A 24,032-nucleotide genomic window follows, 5' to 3' on the forward strand; every position below is an offset into this window, starting at 1 on the left:
AAATGGTGCAATACTACCTACTATAACCCCTATTAATTGCACAATCTCAATTATCTTCTTTGACCATTTATAATCTATATAACCAACATCTGCTTGTGTTCTCTCACTTATAATGTGAAATAGTTTATAACTGAAAGTAAAGCAAGGAGTAAGCATAAGATCCCATAAGCAGAAGCAACTGATGAGTAAGCAATTACAAATTGGGGGTTACGAGTTTCTGTCATCATCCAATACCTTTTAACATGACGTTTGTGTTCCTTGAAAGAAAACCATTTGTGTTGATGATATGAAAACAATTGTTGTGATTCCCTGTACCGATGTTCTAACTTTTTTCTAGTTGCTGAAACTGTCAAAGCGGCTTAAAACAACCATAAAGTAGAAAATATCAAAATTCCGAGATCTTGAGATTTACCATATTCAATTTGGATAAAAACATTAACATCAATGGTGATCATGAGGATGCCCAAGGCCACGATGTTCATTAGAAGCTCTCTGCCATCCATAAGCCCTAAAGAAGGGAGAATATTGGCTAACATGACAACCAAGAAAACCATGCTGAACATCTTTGTGATAGTAAAGTAACCTTCTGGATGTGGATACATTTCGGTTGTTAGATCCACAGGTAGTTTCATAGCTATCGCAATAAGCGTGATGGTGGCAGCATTGAGAGTGAAGAATTTGTTTGGAAACCAGAGCTTCCATTGCCTAAAAGCTTGTATGACATCGGCAGCCATTGCAATGGTGCATATCAAAGATGCAATGGCGGTATATAAGCCTACCCATGGCACGGCGTCCTTAGGAGATTCGAAAAGCATTGTGCTAGACAAAGGAGAAATTACGAAGGTTGTGCTTTAACTTTATTAATAATTTATCATGCTGAATACTTGTTTAATTACAAGTTCCTGGAAGGTGTGATTAAGATATTTTCAACAACTCATGTTGAATATATACTTCCTCTACCAGCTAACTTGAATACTTGTTTAATTACAAGTTCCTGGAAGGTGTGATTATGATATTTTTGTTCAACTCGTATTAAATCCATTATTTAAGTTTGTGCATATGTTTATTGTTTACAAGTTCCTTGAAGGTTAATTTGAACAATATATTTTTTCAATTCATCCTGTACATTGAATGTTTCATTTCCTTTATTCTCGAAGTGTTGGTCCTACCGGATATAATAATTTGTGGAATTACTAATCACTTGGGGGGTTGGCTTTGTTTTTTCATCACAAATGGGGTGTTAGTTTTTAATAGTGGCGAATAAGAGTGTTGGTATATGTGTGTAAGAGAATGTAAGAGGGTTGTCAGATGAGAGAATCTTATTTGTATTTGGTAGTGGCGAATAAGTTAAACCGCGTTTGATAGTGGCGAGTAAGAATGAGGTCACGTGACCAAGTACAATTAGCACTTAGTATTAGCGAATAACCTTAATATCACTTGATATCGGCGAGTAAGGGTAGCTAGGCTCTGCTTCGAATAAACCTGTTGGGTTTACATAAAACAAATTCAAAAATAAAAAAAAAAGATTTACAATGATGAGACTTTAACATGGAATCTCTCAAAAATCAAAAGAAAAGGTTGATGGGCAGCTCGCTTGTACATAGAGAGAATCTTTGCAGATGTCACATGCAACCCACAAAAATCCAAAATCAAAATAATTTTCTCAAATTACATGACTTATATATGCATGCTAGCTTCATCTTCATATCATTTCCCAATTAACTTCATCATCATACCTTAACTAGTTTCAATATTTGAGATCATTTCTCAAATATACATGACTTGTATATGCATGCATGGTAAAGTCTCATCAATATTTTTATTTTTGAATTTGTTTTATGTGAACCCAACAGGTTTATTCGAAGCCGAGCCTAGCTACCCTTACTTGCCGATATCAAGTGATATTAAGGTTATTCGTGACCTTGGTCACGTGACCTCATTCTTACTCGCCACTATAAAACGCAATTTACCTTATTCGTCATTACCAAATACAAATAAGATTATCTCACCTGACAACCCTCTTACATTCTCTTACACACCTATACCAACACTCTTATTCGCAACTATTAAAAACTAACAACCCATTTGTGATTAAAAAATAAAGCCAACCCCCCAAGTGATAAGTAATCCCAAATACACCCCATTTGTAAAAAAAAATATTCAATAAATTGTGCATATGGTTAAAATGTATGTTATTATTTAGCTAAGCTTTACTCAAAGTAAACACATGCATGGAATTTCTTTATGTTTTTTATTTTTTAGGCTTAACATATTGATACATATTCAAATTTACTTTTAACATGTGTTCGCCCAATTATATTTGTTCATCTATGTTCAATTATGTTTGTTTACGTTTGTGAACCACACTCATTTTCTTAGCGAACAATCAAGAACAAGAAAGTCACGCTCGTTAAGTAGTTTCATTTACTTGTTCGTGTTCAATCGTTTGTTAGGTTAAAGTTAAACGAAAGAACACAAACATGACCCGCTCGTGTTTGTTCGGTTCGTATACATGTCTACTTCGATCTCTTCAGGTATCTAATCATCAGGCTAAGAAGACTGATATTGAATGCAATATGTCAAACATGAATTTATCAAAGTCAAAAGGTAAACTAGAACGAAACAAAGAAGTCAAACAGGCTGAAAAAAAGGATCATATACCTTCTGAAACTCATTTTGGTGAATGGGGTGAATCAAGTCTGAGCGGCACTTCAAGAAACCAAAGTGACTATAGTGATAAAACTAAAAGTTTCCCATCTTGTTTCATGCCAATGCCACCTGGACCCCGAGATGACGATTCCATTTCCGATTCTTTTTCAGATTCTGCGATAGCAAAATCACGGGTAACGGATAGGAAACTGAAATGATAAATAAAACAGATAATTCAACGATCTATTTCGGATACAGATTGACCACCGAAATAAAAACTGCCGGGCTACGATCTTTAACAGAAGATACATATACACCACTATGGTTAGAGGATCGGGTCTAAGAACACCACTCGAGATGCCAAAATCGAGCTAGCATAGACAAAATCATTTTTACTCAGAATCAATTGTGATAAAATTAACTCAAAACTTTTCATCAAACGTAACTCATCTGCTTCTCATTACTAAAATTTGGATACATATAGGAAAATATGTGACCCAGATAACCCACGTGGGGTCACATATTTACCCGCACCCAAGCTCGAAGATCCGCCATGGCTTGAGTTAAAAAAAAAGTCACATGCATCCACGTTGCTTAATTACCACCATGCTGCAGTTTACATTTGCTTTAACTTGATTTTGAAGTTGAAAATATGGGCGCTAGAGGAACAAGGTATACTAAGCTTTTGGAACGTAGGGAAAATGTTCTTGAAAGGAGAAGGATAAGATCACAAGTACACATGTTACCTTAAAATATAACTGTTAAAAGTTAAAACTGATACAAATAGGGTGAGGTTCATTACAAAATGCTAAAATATTGTGAGAACAAATTGAATAAACTTAATTCGTTTAATTCTTTTTTATCAATGGTTCATATTATTTAAATTTTGCGTTTCTTGCAAACAAATGTGTATGTTGATGTACATAGAAATATACATCTTTTCGGCATCAAATAATCACTAAAAACTGCAATTTCTATCAAATAACATAGCATAAAAGACTACTTATCATAATAAAACATAATTTCAGGTGAAACCAAGCCCCAAACAAAGAAACAAGCAAAAAGACGAAGAAAAACACAAGACAAACAAAGAAACATGCTCCCATGCCTGAAGAAACACGCCCCCATGCTTCTGAACGCAAGAAAAGACAAAATCTGGAAGCAAAAGCACGGGACCGTGCCTACCAATCACGGGGCCGTGGACGAGAACACAGAAAAGACAAAGAAGAATTAGCACATGTCACTAAAAATACATGGGGGCGTGCCCACCAACCACGGGGCCGTGCCTCACACTCCAGATTGTATATAAATAGAGGCTCTTGTGCCATTTGAAAAGGGTGCCTTGAAAAGAGTTCTATCCGGTTTTCACTTATAAAAACACATACTAACACTCTCATTGAAGATCTAGTGAAGAGTTTGAAGGCTTGGAGGTCATCACCATCAACCATCATCATCAACCATCATTACCATCATTAAGAAGGAAGATACATCTACAACTGGTTAGATTATTCCAAGTTTAATCATGTATTTGTTATCATCATTCATCTTAATGTTATCATCATGCTCATTAGGAGCTAAACTCCTTTTACCATCTAAAATCTATGAAGAAGCTTTGTTTTACTTGATAATTTATCAAGACATGTGATGTAGTCTAGTAAAGTACATGGTTATATTACAATTATCTTTTGATGAGAAATGTTTCACCATCTTAAAACACTAATTCAAAGTTGGTGGTTGTCAATTTTATTGGCAATCGTTCATGATCGATTCATGTTCTTGAAAGATAGAAATACTTTGATACATTATCGAAACATGGATCCTTATATTGTACTTAGAAATGATGAGATATAAGTTATGATGTATTTCTCTAAACCTTGGTAATCCGAAAATGGCTCTGCTAATTAGGATATCAAATTAGTTAAAGAAATCATATGTTAACAGAATATATAATTATAACCTACATCAATCAACCAAGGGGAGGTTGTGTGATGAACTATAACCACCCGAAGTTGTTAGAATTGGTATTTGAGAAATCAAAGTCAATCCTAATCTTTCTACTTTACGAAACTACTTGCCAACTTAAATTGACACCATTGAGATGATATGACATTAGAAAAGGGTGGACTTTAAAATGCGCATGCTATCTCCTTAGTGCCAAAGATGCTCTCTTAAGGTATAAGGAGCTATCTATCAAATATTACTATGGCAAGTTTATCATATGTCTAAATATTAATTATCAATGTTAAAATGGAGTGGATTTTTGATCTTAGATGGTAACCTTCGTATAATTGAACAACTCGTTTAGAATCTCTTGTCTTGGTCACCTATATATTATATATTAGTATTTACATTTTATAAAAAGTTCAAAATTAACCCCAAAATGATTAAACCTCCGATTAAAGAAAAAGAACGATTTATTATTAGAAACCTTTGTGTCCCGGATCGATACTTGGTTCTTACCAATACTATTCTACATATACGATTGGTACACTTGCCTATTTTTTGTGTGTTTAGTCTTTGTAGAAATCACTTTTATAAATTTAAAACACGATCTTGTGCAAAAGCTACTCATTCCATCTCTTTCATATTTACTACCACACGCAGAGCACATCAAGTTTTTGGGCCCGGGGACGCGGTACGTTTCTAAGAACAATCCAAGTTTTAATTTAATCATTGTCTATAATTGTACAAATTTTTAACTTTTATTTTATTTTATCCTTACTTTTACTAAATATTAAAATATATAATTTTACGGCTAACCTACTTTTTACTTTTATTTACCTTACCCTTACTTTAGCATTTAACTAATTTAGACCCTAGTTTAGTTTAAAATAGCTTAGCCTAACTCGTAGTTTAACTTAGACTAACCTTTAGTACTAACTTTAACTAACTTTTACTTTAGTGTTTAATTTTGATTTAGTCCCATGTATGACCTCTACTTTTGAATCCGAGCTTGGTTTCTACAATTTCTGAACCGGAACGACTCTTTCGTCGACGAACTCGTAAACGGGCTACAGAAACCGCCGAAGCAATCAAAGACGAATCAGTAGACGCCACCACATCAGGAGAAAATCAAACCGAAGAAATGATGGCGGCCCAGATCAATGAGCCGAACATGAGCCAGTATGCCAAGCCATCTCTCGAAGGTTATGGCAATGGAGTGGCTCCACCCGATGTTACCAAACATTTCGAAATCAAATCAAGCACCATTCACATGGTGGAAAATTCAGTTCAATTTCATGGTCTCCTCGACGAAGACCCTCTTTCTCACATATCTAGATTTCTACGAATATGCGGAACCTTCAAAATTCAAAACTGTTCAGAAGATCAAATCAAACTTAAACTCTTTCCTTTCTCTCTAAGGGGTCAAGCCTTAGAATGGATAGAATCCCTTTCCTCTGGTTCTATCACCACTTGGGACCAGATGGTTGAACAGTTTCTCCTCAAATATTTTCCGCCAGATAAAACTGCCAAATACTGAGCCAACATTACCGGATTCCGGACCGATGATGATGAATCGTTACACGCAGCATGGGAAAGATACAAAAGTCTTCTAAGAAGATATCCACACCATGGACAGAGCGTATAGTTACAAGTTCAAACTTTCTTTGACGCACAATCCAGTCAAAACAAACAGGCCTTCGACCAGATCGCTGGTGGAGACCTGGGATCCAAATCACCTAACGAAGCATTTGAAGCCCTGGAGAAGGCCGCAAAGAAGAGTTTCGCTTACAACCCACCAAGATCTAGACCTACCCATAAAGGAATACACCGCGTTGATTCCAACACTCTTGTCACAGCACAGCTTGAAGCCCTTTCTAAAAAATTCGAACAACTTCAAGCCGAGCTGACAAAAACCAGACCGAACTGTGACACCTGTGGAGGAAATCATAAGACAAGTGACTGTAAACAAGTCATTATGGCCATGGAAGAAGTCGATTTCATCGCTCGACAGAACAACGTTTTCAGCAATAACTACAATTCAGGATGGAGAAACCACTCGAATTTCAGTTGGAAAGACGGAGGTAACACTCAATCTTTATCCGGATTCGAAAAGAGACCGATAAATCAACCCTTCCAGCCTAAACCTCAATTTCAAGATCAGAGTTCTAGTAGCCATCAAAACCCTAGCTACTCAAAGATCGAAGAAATGCTAATCCAACTGATGACCAAAACAAATGAAGCATAAAAGAAAGCCGACTCAAGAGCTGTTGATATCAGCGGAGTATTATTAAAACATGAAGCCGATCTCAAAAGTCAACAAGCCTCACTTCAGAACCTAGAAACTCAAATCGGACTAATTGCCCGACAATTATCCGAAAGACCACCTGGCACCCTTACAAGCAACACAATCACCAACCCGAATGCAACAGCTAACGCCGTTACACTCAGAAGCGGTACGACCGCTGTTGTCTCAACAACTTCAGAACCAGTTACGGGAAAGAAATTTCCTGATGAAACACAGGAAAGGTTGACCCCAACAAGCACAGTGCAGCCCAAGGAGCCAGTCCGAACTTATGTTCCACCTATTCCATACCCCGGAAGACTGAAGCAGAAGCGATTGGAAGCTCAGTATGGGAAGTTTCTAGAACTCTTCAAGCAACTCCATATCAACATCCCTTTTGTCGAGGCTATTGCTCAGATGCCAAAATATGTCAAGTTTCTCAAAGAAGTGCCGACAAACAAAAGAAAGCTGGAGGAGCTCTTGCATGTCACCCTAAGTGAAGAATGTTCAGTTGTCCTTCAAAGCAAGTTACCAACAAAGATGACCGATCCAGGGAGCTTTACTATCCCTTGTCTCATAGGAAATCTGTCTGTTAGCAATGCCCTGGCTGACCTAGGAGTTAGTATTAATTTAATACCTTATGCGGTTTTTGCAAAACTAGGGATAGGAGAACCAAAGCCCACCCTCATGAGTATTCAATTTGCTGACCGATCTGTTAAATATCCTCGGGGCATTGTTGAAAACATGCTTGTCAAAATTGACAAGTTTGTTTTTCCAGTAGATTTTGTAATTCTAGACATGGGTGAAGACAAAAGTGTACCTTTGATTTTAGGAAGACCCTTTTTAGCCACCGCAAAGGCTATTATTGATGTTTGCACCGGCAAACTCACTCTCAGGGTCAATGACGAGGCAATCACTTTTGACATAGGAAAATCTATGCAATATCCGCAACAGCACGATGACACATTATACTGTGTTGACATTATAGATTCCATCGTAAGTTGCTATATGCGAGATTCCTCCATCAATACTCCCCTAGAAACACAAGTCTTAGACAAAACACTCAATAAACCCATTTTAGAAAACGAAAATCTCAATAATGACTACCACGAAGAATCAGAAATGATATATGAAATCATTGAAAACAATGAAAAATCAAAACCATCAATCGAAGAACCACCAACCTTAGAGTTAAAAGAACTACCAAAACATCTCGAGTACGCCTTTCTAGAAAAAGATTCTCAACTCCCTGTAATTATTTCATCTCACCTTTCTTAATAAGAGACAGACGAGCTTCTTAAGGTCCTCAAAAACCATAAGAAGGCTATCGATGGAAGATCATGGATATCAAGGGCATCAGTCCCTCCTTTTGTACTCACAAGATTCTCATGGAAGAAGAATACAAACCCGTGGTCCAACATCAGAGACGTCTCAATCCCAACATGCAAGATGTGGTGAAGAAGGAAGTAATCAAACTGCTTGATGCTGGATTAATCTACCCGATCTCGGATTCACCTTGGGTTAGTCCTGTTCAAGTAGTACCCAAGAAGGGAGGAATGACGGTCGTAATGAACGAGAAGGACGAGTTAATACCAATGAGAACCATCACAGGCTGGAGAGTTTGCATTGATTACTGGAAGCTTAATGACCCCACAAGAAAAGATCATTTTCCACTTCCTTTCATCGATCAAATGCTTGAACGATTATCTAGAAAAATGTTCTACTGTTTTCTTGACGGATTCTCCGGATATTTCCAAATTCCCATTGCTCATGAGGATCAGGAGAAAACCACTTTTACATGTCCATACGGAACCTTCGCCTACCGAAGAATGCTATTTGGACTATGTAATGCTCCAGCCACCTTCCAACGTTGCATGGTGGCCATCTTTCATGAAATGATCGAAAACTCTATGGAAGTCTTCATGGATGACTTCTCAGTCTTCGGAGACTCATTCGATCATTGTCTGAAAAACCTAGACAAAATGTTAGCTAGGTGTGAAGAAGTAAATCTAGTGCTCAACTAGGAAAAATGCCACTTTATGGTAAAGGAAGGCATTGTTCTCGGTCACAAGATTTCTCAAAATGGACTAGAAGTTGATAGAGCCAAAATAGAAACCATGTCCAAACTTCCACCGCCAACTTCTGTCAAAGCCATTAGAAGTTTTTTAGGTCACGCAGGTTTCTACCACCGATTCATAAAAGACTTTTCAAAAATATCAAGACCTATCGCACCATTCGTCTTCTCTGAAGAATGTGTTAAATCATTCAACACATTAAAAGACAAACTTGTCAACGCACCAATCATGACTACACCCGATTGGACCCTTCCATTCGAAATCATGTGCGATGCAAGTGACTTTGCAGTTGGAGCCGTACTCAGACAACGCAAAGAAAAATACTTTCACCCAATTTACTATGCAAGTAAAACTCTGAACGATGCACAAGAAAATTACACCACAACAGAAAAAGAGTTACTAGCAGTAGTATTTGCCTTTGAAAAATTTAGATTCTATCTAGTTCTTTCAAAAACCATAGTTTACACCGACCATGCCGCAATACGTTACCTCTTCAACAAACAAGATGCCAAACCCAGACTCATCCGATGGATTCTACTACTCCAAGAATTTGACATCGAGGTCAAGGAAAAAAAGGGAGCAGAGAATGTCGCCGCCGACCACCTTTCGCGCTTAGAATATCCAACCCCTGAAGAACTTCACAAAGAAATTATCAACAATAATTTCCCACATGAAATTCTCATGCGCATTCAAGAAGTCATAGAAGAAAAAGACAAAAGTCCTTGGTATGCTGACTTCGCAAATTACCTAGCTTGTAAATTCCTAAGAAAAGGGCTTACCCATCAACGGCGGAAGAAATTCTTCTCGGATCTTAAGTTTTACTTCTGGGAAGATCTATACGTGTTTAGGATAGGTGCGGATCAAGTTATTCGTAGGTGCGTAGCAGGCAAGGAAGCCTTAGACATTCTCAAACACTGCCATGAAGGACCAATAGGTGGACACCATGGTAGTGCCACTACGGTCAGGAAAGTGTTTGATGCAGGATTTTTCTGGCCCACCATATACAAAGACACACATACTTTGATCCAAGCATGCGATGCTTGTCAAAGAGCCGGGAACATCTCATCCAAGAATGAGATGGCTCAAAAAGGCATTCAAATTTGTGAGATCTTTTATGTATGGGGAATAGATTTCATGGGCCCATTTCCTAACTCATTCAAAAATAAATACATCCTCGTAGCAGTCGATTATGTATCTAAATGGGTAGAAGCAAAAGCTTTTCCCACTAACGACGCTCGAGTGGTTGTAAGATTTCTGAAAAGATTATTTTCACGATTCGGCACTCCCAAGGCCCTAATCAGCGATAGAGGTACCCACTTCTGTAACGCTCTGATGGACAAAGTCTTAGCACGATATGGAGTTCACCACCGACTGGCAACACCATATCACCCTCAGACCAGTGGGCAAGTAGAGGTCTCGAATCGAGGAATTAAGAGAATTTTAGAAAGAACTGTAGGAATGAATCGCAAAAATTGGGCAGAAAAATTAGATGACGCTTTGTAGGCCCTCAGGACGGCTTACAAAACCCCCATAGGAACGACACCTTTCAAAATCATTTACGGGAAAGCATGTCATCTACCAGTAGAATTAAAACACAAAGCCTACTGGGCCCTTAGAGCAGTAAACTTTGATCTAACATCCGCCGGCATAAATCAGGAAGATCAAATTCGTGAGCTCAAGGAACTGAGGGCATTGGCCTACGAAAATTCCTGGTCTTACAAAGAAAAGACTAAACGCCTACACGACGCCCATTTAAAAGGTAACAAAAAATTTCAAATCGGCGATCGTGTACTGTTATACAACGCTCATTTATGTCTTTTCTTTAAGGCCCCGTTACCGGTAACCCTACTTTAGTGTTGGATTTACTCATAAACACAGTTCTAAATATCAGAGTTAATTAAAACTTTACGCGGAATATAAAACTTCAACCATATATCTTACATAACCTTCAAATCTTGTCTTATAAAACATTCAAAGTCATTTAAAACAAAACATAGTCTTTTAAAACATCACAACATTTCTTTGAGATGCCAGTATCTTCGATTCCATGCCATGTGTCTTCAATCACGCGAGCTGCCTCAACCTATTTGCCTGCGTGCATACTAAAAGTAAGCTACGCTGAGTGAGTTCTAGTTAATCACATAACTTACTATACATACACATATACGTGCCCGTAGGTACCATACTTAACCTGTCCATTATTCTTTCATATACATTCATAACTAACCTTACGTTATAAAGAGCATTCGCCCTACATACCTCGGATATTATTAGGGTCCGGTACCCTCCATCCTCGGACATTATTAGGGTCCGGTACCCTCCATCCTCGGACATTATTAGGGTCCGGTCACCCTTCATCCTTTGATATTATTAGGGTACGGTCACCCTTCATCCTCGGATATTATTAGGGTCCGGTACCCTCCATCCTCGGATACTATTAGGGTCCGGTCACCCTTCATCCTCGGATATTATTAGAGTCCGGTACCCTCCATTTTGTACTACTATAACATACCGGTCCTTTACGTACTTTCCATGACAATACGTGCAATCTCCGAAGAGCGTTCACGTACCAGCAACATATCATACTTACATCATACTTAATCATTCATACATCATTTATACATCATATATATTCATACATACAACATTCATCCATCATATATATCAATCATATCGTTAACTACTACCTGACGGTCCATGCAATATCCGAAGATCGTTCATGCACCGTCGAGCAATCATCATACATAATTCGTATAGGGCATACGCTTATTACTTAAGGGAAGTGTATTAACTATCACATTGAGTATGCACACAGCCCCGAAAACATAACAAGGAAATGGGGCTAGAAACTCACCTGAAGTCGGTTACGTTCACCGTTAATAGTTATTCCTTTCTTCACTTGGGCACGACTAACTGTATAATAATTACATGCATCAATTAACTATCACTACTCATAATGTGTTTCTAGGTTGATTATTGCCCTCAACGAACGGGGGTCCAGGGGCAGCGCCCCTGGCAGCGGGGTTCTAGGGGCGGCAGCCCCTAGCGGGGTCCAAGGGGCAGAGCCCCTGACTGGGGTTAAGCTGCCAGGTCAGCTTGGAAAAATTTTATTTTCATTAACGGTCTTAACACATTTTCCATTATCATTTTAAATTATCCTCTAAGTTGGGCTTGGCACCTTATGGGCTTAATTAAATCAGTCCAACTGTTCTTCTGGGCTCAACTGGGTCTAGGCCCAAGTGGATTCAGCCCAATACCCAGTCAGAGGACTGGCAGAGAACCCTTTGGTAGAGAACTCGTGGCCGAGAACTCTTTGTTGACCGAGAACCTCTTGGTGACCGAGAACCCAGGTCACCGAGAACTCTCTTTGACCGAGAACCCGCTTTTGGCCGAAAACATGGGTTGGCCGAGAACCCTCACATCTGGCCGAGAACACCCAGTTCAGCTCATTATTCCATTTTCTATGTTTCTTCCTTGCTTAGTTACAGTTCTAAGGCTCAAATCATGACCTTTAAACCCCTTTATCATCATCATTCATACCCGACTACATCCATTACAATCGTGGCTTCAAGATCTATCCCGTTTTAGGCATAAAGGTTGGACCCTTATAGTTTTAAAACGTTCTAGACTAGATCTAGGGTTCATCTATGAGCCGTATATAACCATATCTCCATTAAGTCCGTTTTAATCATCAAGTTTGTATTTTTATGAGACATCTAGGTCCAATCTACTCTAGGATCAAGTTTTATGGCAAAATGTTCATAAAAATGTGACCTTTAAACGTAAAGTACATACCTTTATATGGTTATTAGGTTACGGCTAGCTTGTACTCCCAAAGATCTATGAATAAAAGGTTTGATTTTGATCTTGGTTCCTTGATCTAGGTGGCGGCCAAAACAGGAAGGTTTGTAGGTGTGTTTTGTGGTGTAAAGTGGATAAGATGGATGGAAATGGAAAGATTTAGGGTTTAAGGGGTATTTATACTCCCTTAAGCCCATGGACCCTAGGCCCATCTTTCCTCTTTAGTCCATGATTAATCCTATCTAAGCCTACTTATCTTTCTCTCTTATTATTATTTTATTTATTAATCCAATTAAACTCTTTCATTAAGGATAATATATAAAATATTATTATCTGAAATTTGGGACGTTACATTTTCCCAGGAAAACTGAAATCTCGATGGACAGGTTCATACATAGTTGAATCAGTTTTTGACTATGGGACAATCGAGATTTCAAGCTCAAATGGCCAAAAGTTCAAAGTAAATGGACATCGATTGAAACCATATATCGACGGTCCACTTGAAGAAGTTCTGGTGGTATTAGAATACTGGTTGGCTATAAAAGCACGGGCCGTGCTTAGAATACTGGTTGGCTATAAAAGGGCACATTGTGTCATTGCATTCCTTGCACCAACCAAAAACAAACCAAAAGTCTCTGAAAATCAAACCATGCCGACTGAGATGAGTGAAGCAATCCCCGTTTCCCGACACCCGAGAAACGATGCCCGCCATGTTTCCAAAACCGAGCTTCTCTTGAAACTTCAAGAACTCGTCAAGGAGCTCACCGAAATGAACATCCTTGTAGAGATGCGCCTCGTTCAACTCACAAAATCGGTGGAAAATATGAAAATGGAACTTTGAGACATCAACGAACAACTCCAGTTTTAAGTTCTCGGTTTCACGTACTTTCCACCACCTGGATCATTCTGAGGAGGAGAGCCTTTTGGAAACATCTAGGAAATTTAATTTTCTGTTTTTATGTGTAAACAAGTGCATTATGCACAATGTGTTAGGATTTCGGGCTTAACCCGAATATTTTCTTACTTTTAGGAAAACCGGGCTTATCCCGTAATTGTTTTAGGACCTTTTTAATTTTAATGAAAAGTAAGTTTTTAGATGACCAAACTTCCAAATTATCATTCTAAACGTCATTCTAAGAATTCCAGCTCTTGCGTTTTGCTAAATAATACAAGAAAAACATCTGTGACAATAGGCACGGGCCGTGCTTCCCTAAGCACGAGGCCGTGGTCACCCCAAAATCTTTAGCATGATACGCGCTGACTCCGTACAATTCTCTGAATCAGAAACATTTATTCCCCAAGCAGCATGGGGCCGTGCTTCCAAAAGCACGGGGCCGTGTTCAACTTTCCAGTCTCTATATAATGCATGCATAAACTCACTATTCCATTCACACCAAACACAACATTACTGAAATGGGAAACAAGAAGGTTGAATGGAGACCAGTGAGAAAGGGCAAGCAACATGAATCTTCGTCAAATCTTGATGAAGAGGTCATGAGGCTACAATGCATCATGAGAGACCAAGTTGAAAGCAACATTCAAACCGAAGCTCGTGTAATTGAGCTAATCAACAAAGTTGAACTACTGAGGTTCGAAAACTTCCATGTTGTGGATGGCCACCACAAAGATGTGGCCTCCAAGCTTAACTTTCTCAACCAAGAAATCGTTAAGCTCGACAAAAAGCTCTCCGAGCTCTTGGAAGCCAAACGAGCACCACCACACATCTAGGACTTGTTCGGGAATGGTGGTCGTTGAAGTTCTGACTTTGTTTCGTGTTGAAGTTGTTCCCGCTAGTACTATGTGTTAGGATCAAGAATTGTTGTTGTATTTTTCATTTTATCTATGTTTAATTATGTCTTTAGTTTTATGTTCCATGTTTTAATGAAGTTTTAAATCTTTAATTATTGTCTCAAACTAACCAAAAAATAAATCCAGTTAAGAACGAACCAGCTCAAAAAATAAACAAAAATCAAAAGGATACTGTCCGCATCATGCAGCACGGTACCGTGTCTTTAAAAGCATGGGGCCGTGCTTTTGGTCCCAGAGCAGTTACGATTTTTAACTTATCAAAATAACCTATTTCAACCACCAACCATAACATTCACTACGTTTCTGGACCGAAAACCGCCGACCATCCAATAATTCACTGATTTTGATGTGTAGTAAAACACACTTACTTTCCTTATGAATTTATCATGGTTTTTATGCTTATTTGTTTATTTTATGAAAGTATTGGGGGCTAAGTGCAATAATTTACAAAGTTTAAATGTTAATTGTAGGTTTATGAAAGATGGTGAAAAAAGAGTTAATTTGGAAGATTCTAGAGGCCTTGTTGGTCAAGTTTTGAAGCTACAACTCAAGGCCCAACCCAAGCCCACAAGTTAGAAGCCTTGTATAATATTATATGAAGATAATTAATTGAGAAATCAGCGATAATCCAGCCAAGAACCCGAAAATAAAAAACCCTAGCCTCTTCTACAAGTTCCGATCGGAACTGCAGCAGAAAAAGAAGAAAGAAAAAGAAGAAAAGGAGGTGGCTGTGGAGGCTGTGGCGGCTGGAGAGGAAGAAGAACATCAAGGGGCATCTTGGCACAGCTGCTAGGCATCAATAACATCCATAAACTCAGCCATAAACCCTAAGTAATTATCTTTCAACTTTGTTTATTGTTCAAGAACCCTAACTTTGTTGAATCGGTCTTTTGCTTTGGATTGTTTTGCAAGTGATTGATAGTTTGACTTGTGATTGATTGTGTTTGAATCTTGAATGAATTTGATCATGTTTAAGTTGATGTTTGTGATGTTTTTCTTAAGTATACATGGCTGTCTAAAATCTATGAGTAGCTAAACTTGCTTGTTCTGCCTAGGATAGATGATTGTTGAGTAGTTTAGACTTGTATAATGGATTCTTAATGTTCAAGACTTAAATTATTGATGTAAAGTTTAACTAAACCATAAATTAGATTGTGTGTGATGGCTGTGTTTTATTGTGTTATTACTTATAATCCTCTTGCATTAGTTAATTGAATTAGTTTTGATTAATTGATTGCTTGTTAGACTCTTGACTTGGTGTTTAGGGTTTATTTGCGGGGTGTACAACCGTAAGGATAAGTGGGTAATATAAATAATCTAAAATCAGTTAAAATACACCTTCTTTGAGACCGAGAGGTGATAAGAAGTAATATTGTCTCGTTGCTTTTACTTGTTAGAATTAAGACCGCGCGAGAGCGGGTTTTTGTCTTGTCAAGTTTGAGTGTTTATGTGCAATTAGTTGGTTTAATTTGGGTTAAGTTAAATTGTTCCTCTATCCTTGGTGGCATAGTATTTGTCTCCATTAGGATAGTGTGTCGATGAGACCGAGAGGAGAGTCGACATTTGAACACGTTAATAATTGTCTTTCCGGTTTATTCTTTAAAATCAACTAAGATAAGTTAGAGATTGTTCGAGAGACTGAGAGGTAATTTGACTTTCTTAAACAAGTTTTAGTTGTGTCATCTTTTATTACCGGCGTCGTGAATATTTTCAATCCGTTGTCTTGTTATTTCTGTCAACATGATTCATTCCTAGGTAGACGTCTTTATATATTGAATTTAGACCAAAGTTTTCAAAGTTTAGTCAAAAGTTTTCATTTAGTTAAGTTAAATAGTTAAATTAAATTCTAAAATAAATCAATTAAATATTTTGGTGAGTCTTGGTTAGAGTTTAGTAATTATAAACGTTTTCACGTGTCTTCGAGTTCGATATCCGGACTTTCCTCATCTTTGCTATACGCGACCGGTACACTTGCCGTTTGTGTGAACTAGGATAGATTGTTTGGTTTTTAAAGCTTAGTTGCGACTTGTGTTTTATTTATATATATTTTTTCGCACATCAGATTTCTTCATCAAATCTTCAATTCAAAACCTAAGGTATGTTAATTTTAACGATTGCATTGTTCGAATTCGTCATTCTAGGTTTAATTTAACCCTATAATCACTTAAATCGACCAAATCGGGTCAAAAACCGAGAAGGATATGGGTTATTTCGCTAGTATAAGATGAATAAATTGTTGAATGTTTGATGATTAGGGTTTAATTGAAAGGTAAAATTCAGGTTTTGGGTCTTAGCATAAACACCCTATAAACCAATAAACCTAATTGTTAAAACCGGTCAGAAACGAGGGTTCAAATCTGAATATGGTAGAAGTCAGTATTAAAAACACGAGCCGTGCCCAAAAACATCACGAACCATGGTCAACCAAAGTCAAAATAAAAGGAAACTTAAACAGTGGCAACAGCACGAGGCCGTGCTTTTGATAGCACGCCGCCGTGCTTTGCTCTCTGTTCCAGGAAATTGAAATTTTTTTTCAGAAATTTGACTAATTCGGATGTAAATTGCAGATGGCCGAGTATGGAGAGGATGTTCATGCATTTCTAGTCTTCCCAAACCGCAGAACAAGGGACAGGCAAACTAATGCAAGATTAACTTATCTTAACCAAAGGTATCCCGAAGCTAACTTCTATGCATGTGAAGACAATATGAGACACGTCAACCAATGGAACCGTTATGAGAACATTGTAAGAGGACCATGGAGACGGGTTTTTGGTCAAACAGGAGAAGCAGTGACAGAACTAACAAAGGAATTCTTGGCCTCGTTCAATATAAGAAAGAAAAAGTTTGACATGTGGGATGAAGAGGCAATCGAGTTTCGATGTGGGGGAATATGGCGTAAAACCTCTGTCACCCAATTAGGAATTGATTTGGGAATTTATACAACCGAGGAAACTGACTCAGACATCTGGTTCGAGGCTAAAACATCGTTTACAGATGAAGGTAATGATGATGAAGCTGAAGCAAGAGACACAAGGGCAGAGGCTGGGGAACAGTTGAGTTATAGTACAACAGAGTATAACGCAAGCGTTTCAAAAAGCACAGCATTACGTGACCCACTCATGAGGTATATCCACCGTTTTCTCAGTCACACCGTCACGGCTCGAGGTCAGAGTGAAGGGGTTGTCAACCTGAGGGATCTTTGGGCATTGCATTGTATGAAAAACGACATAGCATGCAACATCACAATGCTATTATGCAAACTATTCATGACAAACACAAGTGCTAGAGGAAACACCCCGATCTTCGGTGGTCCTTGGATCCGCAACCTTTATGAAGCCTATGATGCAGATACAGAAGGAACTCGAAGCCCATACTCGATAGCTCTCAACCTTGATTATTGTGAAAGCATGTAAATGGTTCAGCAAATCAGCCCGAATGTGTGGAGGTTTTGTGATAAGTACAACCAGGTTTGGGATCCGGAAGACCCAGCAGTGATGATGATACAGGATGTGCACGAGAGAAGGACTTCACCACCCAGACAGAGACGCTTCCGCACTTACCATAAGAGAGGAGGCCCATCTTCATCAGGGGCCGGCCCCAACTCGTCACACAATAGCCGATACTCATTGGAGGGTATATATGGACTAATTGATCAATTCTCAACTAACACTACCGCCTCATTTAACAGGGTTACAGAGCATATGGCTGCTTCAGAAGCACAGAGAGCAGCCGAATACGCAGAGATGAGGCGAGATATTGAACGATTAGGCTATCGCATGGACAAGCAGTGGGGACCATTCGACCCGGACACGGGTAACTGATGATTGACAGCACAGGTAGGTTGGGCCTGAGCATGGGGTTGGTAGTATCTTATGACATTATTCTGATATGTGTGTTAAACAATTTACTTTCTGTCATACTTGTTTGTTTGTTTATTTACTGATTTGGACACTATTATGGCCGTAAGTGCCAGACATTATAGTAGGTACTAATTTAGCCCAATAGCGCAAGGGATGGATGATTCCATACCCAATTTTCAGCAGTTTATGCTTGGTTGTTTGTGGATTGTTTGCAGTTTTATATTATACAGGTACAAAAACAGGAAAACAGACGATAAACAGGGGACACTCTGTCAAAATTTCGTTAACCCGTAGGGAAGTACCTTTCCATTTTTACCCACAATACTCAATTAGAATTTTTATATTTTCATGAATCTTGTCACATTGAGGACAATGTGAGATACAAGTGTGGGGAGGGGAATTACTTGACCAATTGTTTGTTCAATAATTATAAAAAATTCTCTAAATCAACAAATATTTTTTTTGCAGCAAACAAAGATTATGTTAAAACCTAAAAGAGAAAACCAAGAAAATTTTTTCGCAAATAACCAATCATTATAAAAAAGTGAAAAAAGTAAAAAGAAGTTTTGTAATATTGAGAATAAATTTATGCAAAATATGGCGTTAATACCCAATTCCTCCGTTACTATGAGATAAACCTCATGCCATATAATTTTTTTTTTCGGAAGCTTTGAGTGAGTCATATGCTTCGTGTGATTTAGAACTTGTCGCAAATTATTCATTTCAAGACCTAACGAAACGTTGTATAAAGAAGAAGGTAATATTGACACAATCCCATCAAACCATTCTTCAAAACACAAAACCCAAAAATCTTACAAAACCTTACCATACCACTTTACCCCTCTCACCGGTAAAATACAACATTGGTCTTTTACCGGCAGACCCTAAAGAACTGGAAATGCATTCTTTAGATTTCAATTTCTTTTGCTGCATACACTTCACAAAACCTAGGTTGCCTCCAGAACTTAGGAAGAGAATCTTTCTCTTTAGCAATGAGGTGAGGAAAAAGTGGCGCCAAGATGAACAAAGGCCACCATTCTGTGGAATCTCCAAAAACGCAATAAAGAGAAGAGCAAAAAGATATGAACGATGCTTAGGTTGCGGAAACTGGCCCCACGAAGGAAGATGTAGAAAAAGTCAAACTCAGTCTCAGCATGAATATACCGAACTAATGAGTATGGGGGCTATTAGGCTCAAAGCCGAACGATTCATTAGAGTTGGAAGTTATGTTCAGAACAGGATTGAGGAAGAATTGATCCACATCCTCGATAAAACTGGTCTTGACGATCTGACCTTAAAAGAGTTATTAGATATATATAAAATATATATATATATATATATATATATATATATATATATATATATATATATATATTCTCTTTGAAGAAAAGGGAGTTAACCAATGAAGACATCTCAAGACTCCCGACAATCAATAGAAGTTGTATTTACCATCCTCATTAACCTAAACCCTTGAACCACCACAAAAAAAAAAAAAAAAACAAATCCCTACTCACACAAAACCAAAACCTTTTACCTTCTGATCTATGCAACCCTTTAAAAGGTGGAGATTTGAACTTGTTACAAGCTTATTTATCACAGGTTGCATTTTGACTAAGAGTGTTCACATACATACATCACAGGTATGATCAGATATAAAACCGAGTGTGAGTGAACATTGTGAGAACGTGACGTTTTGCATAAACGGAAGCTCATAAAAACAAAAGTTCCTTTTTACTTATCACTAACACAAAATTGGTTACTTTGTTTCATATTCTTGGAGCTCACTTAAGGGATGGTTATAATCTAAGCTTGCTGTTTTTAGAGAATATTTATAAAAAGATTGCTTGAGGACAAGCAATGTTCAAGTGTGGGGATGTTTGATGTACATAGAAATATACATCTTTTCGGCATCAAATAATCTCTAAAAACTGCAATTTCAATCAAATAACATAGCATAAAAGACTACTTATCATAATAAAACATAATTTCAGGTGAAACCAAGCCCCAAACAAAGAAACAAGCAAAAAAACGAAGAAAAACAGAAGAAAACACAAGAAAAACAAAGAGACACGCCCCCATGTCTGAAGAAACACACCCCCGTGCTTCTGAACGCAAGAAAAGACAAAATCTGGAAGCAAAAGCATGGGACCGTGCCTACCAATCATGGGGCCGTGGACGAGAACACAGAAAAGACAAAGAAGAATTAGCACATGTCACTAAAAACCACGGGGTTGTGCCCATCAACCACGGGGTCGTGGCCACCTTTCAGAAAAGACAAAATAAATCTGGCACATGTCATAAAAATACACGGGGCGTGCCCACCAACCACGGGGCCGTGCCTCACACTCCAGATTGCCTATAAATAGAGGCTCTTGTGCCATTTGAAGAGGGTGCCTTGAAAAGAGTTCTATCCGGTTTTCACTTATAAAAACACACACTAACACTCTCATTGAAGATCTAGTGAAGAGTTTGAAGGCTTGGAGGTCATCACCATCAACCATCATTACCATCATTAAGAAGGAAGATTCATCTACAACTGGTTAGATTATTCCAAGTTTAATCATGTATTTGTTATCATCATTCATCTTAATGTTTATCATCGTGCTCATTATGAGCTAAACTCCTTTTACCATCTAAAATCTATGAAGAAGCTTTGTTTTACTTGATAATTAATCAAGACATGTGATGTAGTCTAGTAAAGTACATGGTTATATTACAATTATCTTTTGATGAGAAATGTTTCACCATCTTAAAACACTAATTCAAAGTTGGTGGTTGTCAATTTTATTGGCAATCGTTCATGATCGATTCATGTTCTTGAAAGATAGAAATACTTTGATACATTATCGAAACATGGATCCTTATATTGTACTTAGAAATGATGAGATATAAGTTATGATGTATTTATCTAAACCTTGGTAATCCGAAAATGGCTCTGCTTAGGATATCAAATTAGTTAAAGAAATCATATGTTAACGGAATGTGTAATTATAACCTACATAAATCAACCAAGGGGAGGTTGTGTGATGAACTATAACCACCCGAAGTTGTTAGAATTGGTATTTGAGAAATCGAAGTCAATCCTAATTTTTCTACTTTACGAAACTACTTGACAACTTAAATTGACACCATTGAGATGGTATGACATTAGGAAAGGGTGGACTTTAAAATGCGCATGTTATCTCCTTAGTGCCAAAGATGCTCACTTAAGGTTTAAGAAGCTATCTATCATATATTACTATGGCAAATTTATCATATGTCTAAATATTAATTATCAATGTTAAAATGGAGTGGATTCTTGATCTTAGATGGTAACCTTCGTATAATTAAACAACTTGTTTAAAATCTCTTATCTTGGTCACCTATATATTATATATTAGTATTTACATTTTATAAAAAGTTCAAAATTAACCCCAAAATGATTAAACCTCCGATTAAAGCAAAACAACGATTTATTATTAGAAACCTTTGTGTCCACGGATCGATACTTGGTTCTTACCAATACTATTCTACATATACGATAGGTACACTTGCCTATTTTGTTTGTGTTTAGCCTTTGTAGAAATCACTTTTATAAATTTAAAACACGATCTTGTGCAAAAGCTACTCATTCCATCTCTTTCATATTTACTACCACACGCAGAGCACATCATATGTTTATGCACATAAAAAACCGTCCAATTAATTTTATTCTATATGTTTTTAACTTTTAACTGTTTACCAACACATATAAAAATTTTAAATTATAAGATTGAAAAACTGAATGATTCACTATTCTGCATTCTCTCAATATTTAGTGTTAAGCATAGAACCCTCCCCTGTGTATGTATATGTATATGTTAAAATTTTGATGATCTTTCTTTGTGGTAGGTACATGCATTGCAAAGGATGGGAAGTCGTTTCGAGAATCTATCTGGTCACGAGAGGTCTTGTATATTATCAGGTCAGCATCGAACAGGCCATTGCACATGCCGTCTTAATAATCAAGATCGAAATAATACTAGTTGCTGCCAAGAATTGTTCTACCAACTGAAGCTCTATTTGAGGTAATGTCATGTTTAATTTAGGTTTTGGGTGACATTCGCCAACAATCTGTAGTTTCTTCATCCCAACCCGCTATGTTTTCAATCGGATCCGTTCCCACTCCAACTGAAGTTGTGGAAGCACTTCCTGTTAAACTTTACCACAAGTTGTCAAAGCGTTTAATCGAAGACGATGCACAGTATGTGTGTATGTGTTTGTTTGAAATATATATCAAGTGATTCTCAAAATTCTTAAATATTTATAATATAACAAGATGTCAAAGCATTCAACTTTGAAAATGAATAGCTATAATATATTTGTTTTATACAGATATATTTGCCTTGTTGAATATGAGGATGGAGATGAAGTTCGGGTTCTCCCTTGCCATCATGAGTTTCATAAATTATGCGTTGACAAATGGCACAAGGAAATTCACAGGTGTATTTCTACACATGGTTACGGCATATTTTGTGTTTTAGATGTTACTGGTTTGGCCCTTTTACTCATAAAGGGTCGATTTGGGTAATGTTTTATCCCAAACGGGTTAACATAGGTCAGATAAAAAAAAGTTTCTAAAAGGGGAACCAGTCAAAATGGTTGAAAGTTGCCTCGAATTTATTTCTATCGCATACGCACTCCTTAAGTCATGTATTGTTACAAATATAGAGTAAAAGTGATTGCCACCTGACCTGGTTTAGCCTGCACCAGAAATGACCCATTTTCGTTTCAACTTGAACCTGTTTTGACCCGTTACGCAACCCATTTTGTTGAAAAAGTTTAACATGCATAAGTTTGAATTCTCCTAACAGGATTTGCCCCTTATGTCGTGGTGATGTTTGCAAAGCTGGCTCATTGCATGATGAGAGTTCACAGTTGTAAGTTTTGGTAGGCCCACAAAAGCAAGCTTGAACTTGAGATGTTGCAGCCTACATCAGGGTGAGATGGAAAGCCAATAATCTTGACCTTTTCGTGTAGTTATCTGCATACACTTTAGTATATTTTAATTGGAAAATTGGTTGTGATCGAGTTTTTCGACTCGATTTGACAAGTATTGTAGTAAAGTATGGAACTTTTCATGTCAAGCATTTCGCTACTAGAATTCTTGAAGAATGATAGAGAATACGAGACATGAATAGGCTTCTATCGATCTTAGAAGCTTTAATGGAGATCTTGATGTAAAATGTTTTACTAGGTTATATTTATTCAAATTTTAGTGTCAAAGCTATAACATTCTTTCTGTCTGTGGCTTGCTTTGGAAGTTAGGCAAGAAAAAGAATGATGAATGCTTGTAATTATTTGACTTTTAGGTCAAGATTACTGATTTTAACATATGTTTGTTTGATACTTGAAAGGTTTGGTGTAAGAATTGTTGACTTCTTGTAAAATAGTTTATGATATTATGAATTCGTTTGTGCTATCTCATTTAACTTTTTGATGTGTGCCACTAGTTTAGTTGGCCTAGTGGTGGAGACTTGTGACTCTTGGTGGGAGGTCCTAGGTTTAAAGCTTAAGCATGAAGTTAGTTTATACTTGTGTAGTTTTGGAGTATTGTATTTGTAATCGATAAAATAAAATTACTTCAAATTGTTT

The 24,032-nt window shown here is 37.5% G+C and overlaps 1 protein-coding gene across 1 annotated transcript in view; it reads left to right on the top strand.

The window, feature by feature from the left end:
• LOC143602830 (uncharacterized) overlaps window positions 1-23,345 on the top strand; it is a 28,879-nt gene extending 5,534 nt beyond the window's left edge. Inside the window, exon 6 of the mRNA XM_077079818.1 lies at window positions 23,252-23,345. Within this exon, the coding sequence (XP_076935933.1) occupies window positions 23,252-23,321 (70 nt within the window). The 3' untranslated portion in view covers window positions 23,322-23,345. The remainder of the gene's footprint in view (window positions 1-23,251) is intronic.
• Window positions 23,346-24,032: the final 687 nt, after the last annotated feature.

The sequence above is a fragment of the Bidens hawaiensis genome, unplaced genomic scaffold (assembly GCF_021521415.1).
Source record: "Bidens hawaiensis isolate Kalapana, Puna unplaced genomic scaffold, B.hawaiensis_p1.1 tig00001961_1, whole genome shotgun sequence".
Taxonomy (NCBI): Eukaryota; Viridiplantae; Streptophyta; class Magnoliopsida; order Asterales; family Asteraceae; genus Bidens; species Bidens hawaiensis.